The sequence below is a fragment of the Anarrhichthys ocellatus genome, unplaced genomic scaffold (assembly GCF_004355925.1).
Source record: "Anarrhichthys ocellatus isolate YVR2014 unplaced genomic scaffold, GSC_Weel_1.0 scaffold2544, whole genome shotgun sequence".
Classification (NCBI taxonomy): domain Eukaryota; kingdom Metazoa; phylum Chordata; class Actinopteri; order Perciformes; family Anarhichadidae; genus Anarrhichthys; species Anarrhichthys ocellatus.
Window position 1 is genome coordinate 42 of NW_022282518.1, and position 7,368 is coordinate 7,409.

General features: G+C 48.0%; 1 protein-coding gene across 1 annotated transcript; it reads right to left on the minus strand.

Moving 5' to 3' along the window:
- Positions 1-253: 253 nt before the first annotated feature.
- Positions 254-7,035, minus strand: LOC116378410 (SH3 domain-containing protein 19-like; the record flags this gene model as incomplete). Its single annotated transcript, XM_031840282.1, has 12 exons — positions 254-502; positions 689-720; positions 1,538-1,788; positions 1,891-1,949; positions 2,126-2,317; positions 2,389-2,665; positions 2,839-3,043; positions 3,754-3,825; positions 4,865-5,974; positions 6,048-6,213; positions 6,391-6,526; positions 6,912-7,035. Coding segments are annotated over 12 exons (2,834 nt in total), but the record flags the coding sequence as incomplete, so codon positions are not given.
- Positions 7,036-7,368: the final 333 nt, after the last annotated feature.

Here is a 7,368-nt window from a genome sequence, read left to right on the forward strand (position 1 = left end):
GCGTGTGTGTGTTACCCTGACAGGTGTGTGTGTGTGTGTGTGTGTTACCCTGACATGTTAGTGTGAGTGTGTGTGTGTTACCCTGACAGGTGTGTGTGTGTGTGTGTGTGTTACCCTGACAGGTGTGTGTGTGTGTGTGTTACCCTGACATGTTAGTGTGAGTGTGTGTGTGTTACCCTGACATGTTAGTGTGAGTGTTACCCTGACATGTTAGTGTGAGTGTGTGTGTGTGTGTTACCCTGACAGGTGTGTGTGTGTGTGCGTTACCCTGACATGTTAGTGTGTGTGTGCGTTACCCTGACATGTTAGTGTGAGTGTGTGTGTTACCCTGACAGGCCTGCGTGAAGGCAGCGGGGTAGATGCCCTCCCTCCCCTCCACTCTTCCTCTCCTCCACTGGGTGTCGATGCGCTCCGTCACCCTGATGATCGCCCCCTTGTGGAAGGACAGGTCGTCTGCAGTCTGACCGGGGAAGTCGAACAGAGCCTCAGCCCACTCCTCCTCCTGCAGAAGCATGAGTATGAATATTCATTACAGACTCATCAGTGTAATTTATAGAGAAAGAATGTGACCATAAATAAAATCTCTTGTTTATCTTCATTGAAAACAGCTTTAGAAAATGAAGGAGCTTTCTAACACCAACAATACAACCACACACACACACACACACATACACACACACACACTCACCTCTGAGTCGGGGTCCTGTGAGGTCTTTGGTGCTGTTGAGGACAAAAAAACCCCCAAAAACATTACAATGAAATTCAAAAATTCAACTGCACTGAATTCGCTTTCAAAAGGAGAATGAAAGTTTAATGTCAACTGTATTTAGTGAACTACTTTTCTTTAATTAAATATTTTATGATGTTTTTTTTGAGAAACAAGTACCAGCTGCAATATAATATAATATAATATAATATAATGTAACATAATATAATTAAAACAATAATAGTCGATCAGTTCGTAGAGAAACTTCAAAGACGTGCTTGAAAAGTGTGATTCTTTGGTTTTATTAGAGAGGAACGTGTTTTTATCTTGAGTTATTTGTTTTATATTGAACATATACATCTATCTACCTACCTATCTATATATATTTTTTATTATTAACATACTTGTGCAGAGTTTGATTGCACGCGATGCAACACTTTCTGAGTTTCTGTGTTAAAATGATGAAGACAATAACAGAAGAGAACGGAGACATTTTGAAACGGCTGCAGTGTTTATTTTATCATTATTATTATATATATTATATATATATATTATTATTATTATTCAGTGTGATTATTTTCAATTTTATGACATGCATTCTATTTCATCTTCATTTTTATCTTATTTTTAAGTGTTAGTCTTATTTTATATTAATGATTAATTTTATTTTAAGTCTATTTTTCCTTATTGTAAAGCACACATTTCTTGTATGTAAGGTGATATATTATTATTATTAATTATAGTTACATGTATATTTTCACAACAGTTTATTGTATTTTAAACATCAAACAACCTCAACGTCATTCGAGGTAAAAACATCTTTCTGCTCACCGGTACTTTCTGTAACCGAGTTCTCCGTTGACGTTGGTTTTCCGTCTGGCGATGACGATGACGACACCGCCGCCGGCGGCTCCACCACCTCGGCGAAGTTCAGGGGGAACACCCCGACCCGCCCGTGGATCTGGCCCCGCCCCCACTCTTGCCCGATGAGCTCCAGGAGGGCGATGACGTCACCCTGAGAGAAGGTGAGCTCGTCGTCCTCCTCGCCCTCGTAGTCGAACAAGGCGACGCAGCGAGGACCGCTGCACACACGCACACACACGGTTAAACACACACACACACACACACACACACTCCTATAAACAGCTGTCTGTATTCATGAGTGTGGCGTTAGAGCGTCTGACCTGACAGCAGGAGGGTCGGGCTGCTTTTTGGGCTCAGAGGGCTGAACAGGAAGAATGGACTGAAAACAAAGACACAGAGAACTTACATCCTGTGAAGTAAGAAGGTTCACTCCTGTTTTATTATAATAGTGCAGATACATCTCATTCATACAACGTGTGATCATCCAAGCTAAAGCGGAACTTGAACGCCTCTCAGGTTCGGCAGCTCCACGTTGTCTGAAGTCTGTTCAGTTACCTGTGAGTCCGATAGGCTGAGGCCCGCCAAGGAAGCTTTTGATTGGCAGTCCTGATCTGGAGCGGGCTCTGGTTGGGCGTCCAGGTCCAGGAGACACTGTGATGGGTCGATGACGGCGGTTTGACTCCTCCCTTCACCTGATTGGTGCTCTGAGGGACTCGGGTCGTCCAGGACGATCAGGACTTCCTGTTTCTGAGACAAAGTTAAGAAAATGAAGAGAAGTCTATGACAGCAGTTGTGTGTGTGTGTGTGTGTGTTCATACCACGTAGCTGTTATAGAGGGGGTGTCCAGGTTTTGGGCGGGGGGGCAGAGGCGGTCCTCTCTTTGACGCCCGTGGAGGCTGCATCTGATTGGCTGGTACAGGAGAAGGGGGCGTAGTGCCAGCTGAGGAAACGGAGGGGGCGGGGCTTGTTCTGGACGGAGGAGGAGGAGTCGTCTGGTTGGCCGAGGACGTGGAGCTGACGGCTGGAGGCGGCGGTCGCCCAGGGCTGGATTTGATTGGAGGAGGACGAAGGGGGAGGAGCTTCGCGCTGGAAGGCCTGGAGAGAAAGAGGGAGAATGATTTCTGGCACCAAACAGGAAGAGAAGCTGCTTTTCAAAATAAAACAGAGCTACAGCTTCCTGTTTGTGTTGGAAAAGATGGTGATGGAAAACACTTTGACTTCACTTCCCTTAGTTTCTATTGAATAAACAGGACAGATCTCTCAGTTACCGTGGAGGCAGAGGGGGGTCTGAGGAGTTCTGGTTTGCAGCGGTGGTCTCTGGTCTGGTCTGAATCACGGGGCCTTTCCTGAGGGCCGGGGCCGGAGCCGAGGGTCTGGGTGCCGTGGCGGCGGCTGTAGGTCTGGACGGGACTACCGGGTTGGGATCCGGAGGCGTCGGTGCGGCTCCGGTGGGTTTGGGGGCCAGATTAGGAGCTGGTGACATCGTCACACGTTATTCATGTCAGACGATGAAGTGCAACAACAAGCAGGAACGTTTTAATATAGTTATTGTCTAAAAGAAGACAAAACAACAAACCGTGTTATCTCATTCTAAACATTCATGATGTCCTTCACAGATTAAATGACATCATATGTATAAAGTCAGAAACACCTCTGTGTTTATGTTACAAACAGGTCAAACCTTGGATATCATGTCACACACTTCTGAGCTTTTTTAAAACTCAAGGTAACAAACATCTTGCACACACACTTCCTTTTCTTGCGACAACGGTAAAACAGCCGAGACACAACTGAGAGTACCGACTGTAAACTTCCTGGTTTATGGAGCAGCCAATAAGAAGCCTGGAGAGTTGCATAATGGGAATTCTCTGTCAAGCTGACCAATCACAAGGCTTGGCTGAAGAACACACACACGTAGAAATCACACAGCACTGACAACAGAGGAGGCTTTTTCCTCTCACACAATCGCTGCATTTTCTTTCACAAGCTGTGGATTGAATACGAGAACCCCCCCACCCCCCTCTTTCTGTTACACACACACACACACACACACCATCTCTCCACGTTTACATATTCCTGCAACATAATGAGCAAGTTTTGTGTCTCTAAGCTCTCAAACGATCCATTGTACTAAAGCTACATCCAGCTCTCACACACACACACACACACACACACACTCTTACCGCTGGCTCTGCGTGGTGACGTCAGCGCTGCTGGTTTGGTCGGGACTCCTGGACGAACACTTCCTGCTTTCACTGAAACAAAAGAAATCATGAAAAAACTAAAATATAAAAACTAGAATTATGATTTTACAGAAGTATTACTGATGATGTTTTAGTTATTGTGGTGCCACATTACACACTGGTTTAGTTAGATTTGGCTCTGACAGCTGTTTACAGGAAGCTAACCACTGCACATGTTTAATAGTCGTATAAAGACTTCAGCGTCTCTTCGCTCACAATTCATTTTTACTGAACGGAGCTTGAACACATCACGATGTAACTCAACCTCCGCTAGCGCTAAGCTAACTCTCTGTGCTGCAGGTTTAGTTTCAGTCCGTGTATCGACTGCAGCCTGTAATCAGGTCTGAGGTTCAGTGAATGACTCTGAACTCTCATCAGCAGAGAAACAGAAGAAGAGGAGGAGGAGTTCACCAGCTGAGGTTTTAAAGTTCAGTCCAAACTCAGCTGCACTGAGAGCAGATTAACACCAGTGTTGTCTCACAATTTACATTTTCTTCATTATTATTCCACAGTTCTCTTTGACTGAAACAATCCTTTCTGTGCCGATTGTAAAAAGATGTAATAACCTTTTATTAAGCATGATAATCAGATGTTAAACTCTTGTGATTAGGGCCGCAGCTAAAGCTTATTGTCCTTCCTTATTGATGAATAATTAAAATAAAATAACAAAACTTCCCAAAGCTCAGTGTGACTTATTCAAATAGCTTGTTTCTCTGTTAGTTTATTATCCCAGAAGATCAATAAAACAACAAATATACATATTTAAGAGAGAAGGAATCTGTTTTTCTGCTCATCGATTCATCTCTAGTTATGATAGTTTCTCTCTATATTTAGAGTTTAAGGTCCTGTTCTCAGTAAAAACACGTCTGTCATTTATTATGAGTCACTCTGTTTACGACAGCAGCAGAAACACAACACGGAAACACATCTGTGGGCCGTGAGAGACTGAAAACATTTGTGTCTTCAGCTGCTGTTGGAGGATCATTGTTGTTGTAGTTCCTGCCAGCTGCCTGCAGAGGTCAGTGAAGAGCTCCGACAGAAACACACTCACCGGTCTGGTTTGCGTTGTCCAGCGTCTCGGCGCCTCCGGCCTGATCCGGACCGCTGACCTCCACAGAGGGTCTCGGGGTCAGAGTCGGGGTGTCGTGCCCGGCTGTGGTGCTCTTATCCCGGAGCGGAGCTCCTAGGCTGGCCCTGGGGGCCACTGGAGGTCTGGGCGGAGGTTTGGGGTTGGCCGGCTCACTGACAGAGGAGGAGAGCTTGGGTGGAGCGGGTCTGGGGGCCGGGACGGGGGCGGAGGTACCAGACTGGAGGGGGTCCGTGGCAGACTGGGGTTTTGGTGCCACCGAGGGTTTCTCAGAGGTTTTGCAGGGTTGGGGCCCCAAAGCTGGAGCAGATTTCGGCGGAACCGTCGCAGTTTGAGCCTCAGCGCGACTCGAGTCCGTCAAACCTCTGTCCTCCCAGAATACCTTGCTGGACGGTTTGGGTGCTTGTGAAAAGTTCTTAGGTTTCGGGGCGATGGCGGGCGGGACGGATTTGGCCGGCTGCCCCTGAAGACGAGGGCGTGGCCTAGGTTCAGGTCTCTTTGCGACGACAAAGTCGGCGTTGTCACCGTCTCCGCTGCTCCCGTCAGCCACCTGCTGCTGCTGCTCGAAGGCTTGTATCCTCGCCTTCAGAGTCGCCATGTCCTCCTCGTTCTCGCTCTCTGATTGGCTGTCCTCACTGCTGTCGCTGCGGTGATCGGGGAATCCCCAGTCGTCGTCGCCGAAGGCCTCGAGCAGCTCCTGGAGGTACTTCCCCCGACTCACTTCCTGGTTGGCGGTAGCTCCCGTGCGGGCAGCCAGCAGCGTCGACGCGCCGTCCTCGCGCAGCTTCACCAGCGTCTGAACCCTGACGTCGCCGTCGAGCGGCCGAGCGTCGAGCCTGGTGCGGGGGCGTGGCCTGGGACGCTCCGACGGGACGCGCGAGGAAGTGGCCGGAGGGGTTGCCACGTCAACAGCGGCGAAAGACAGATCCCATCGGTCGGTCTGAGCGCCGGAGGTCGAGGTCAGAGGTGGGCAGAGTTCGGCGAGGAGGTCGGGAGACGATTGGCTGGCTGCGACGGTGATGTCATCAACGTGAGACGGTCTGGGAGGGCGCGGCGGTCTCACCGGTCTTCTCACTGCACACAAAACACACAAATATTTACAATAAATAAATGAATAAATAAAGAAAAAGAGGAGCTTCCCTCTCACCCGGAGAGTCCTCGGGGTCGGGGGCTGATCCCGGGTCAGTCTGGGTGGCGATCGTTGTTGAAGACGCCGGACGTGGTGAGGAAGAGGAGGAGCAGGAGGACGGAGGAGGAAGGAGAACCTGCTCCTGAGTCTTCTCTCTGATCACCTCCTCGTAGGACGGAGGAGGCTGAGGAGGAGAAGACAATATGATGACGAATGAAACTAACAGATTCTCCACCTGCAGGTAAAACGTTTTAACCAAATCTCATTCACGTCTGATTGAATGTTTTTATCCTGCAACTAACAAACAACCCGTAACACCAACCACACACACACAACAACCGGATCCACGTCTACGAGGTACCTGCACAGACGGAGGGATTGTGGGTCCCCAGATCTGCGCCGCGGGGGGAGGGGGAGGTGGGAATCCTCCTGAAGCTCCGGGGAACCAGGAAGTGGACGACAGCGGCTCAGCGGACAGGATGGTGATCTCCGGTCGCCTAGCGACAGGTAACACAGGAAGTCAACAACAGAGCAAACACACGGTATCGACACGCGTCAGCAGAGGGAATGATGACATACATGTGACACGTCTCCATCAAGGAAGTCTGTTTATTCAGGTAGAACAGCCCGTGTTATTAAATTATTATTATTATTAAATCATCTGCAAAGTGACTGTTTAGTTGTGTAAATATACATATAGTGTCGACAACAAGTGTCCTAATGACTCAAATCAGAGAGAATGTGTGGAAGAGGAGGAGGAGGGTGTGAAACTATACGTGAAGTTTATTTAACTAAAGAGCATCAAGAGAAAACTAAAAGCTGTTGAGGGCAGATTTCTGACTTAATTAATTAAGTTTGAAGAACCAGCGCTCTGTGTCTCACCTCCTGTCTCTCTCTCTGTCTCTCTCTCTGTCTCTCTCTCTCTCTCTGTCCCGGTCTCTGGACGGCTCAGAGACAGGGGTCGACCTGGTGGAGGCTGAGGAGACAGACAGGAAACAGTTAAAAACTGGATTAAAGGATCACAAAGCGTCTGTAAGTGTCGCAGAATAAACACAGCATGAGGAAAATAATAAAGTAATCAATGCAGAAACATGCAGCGTCTATTCAAACCCACAGAGCTTTATTTAAAACCATAGATAAGCACAAACGGTAAGCTCAAGGCGTCTGGATTGTTTTTGCTCCATCTTATGTTCACTTGACGGAAGGAGAAAGGAGAAGAAAGAAGGAGAAGCAGAAGAAGGAGGAGAAGAAGCAGGAGGAGGAGAAGAAGAAGGAGGAGAAGAAGCAGCAGGAGAAGAAGCAGGAGGAGGAGAAGCAGAAGAAGAAGCAGGAGGAGGAG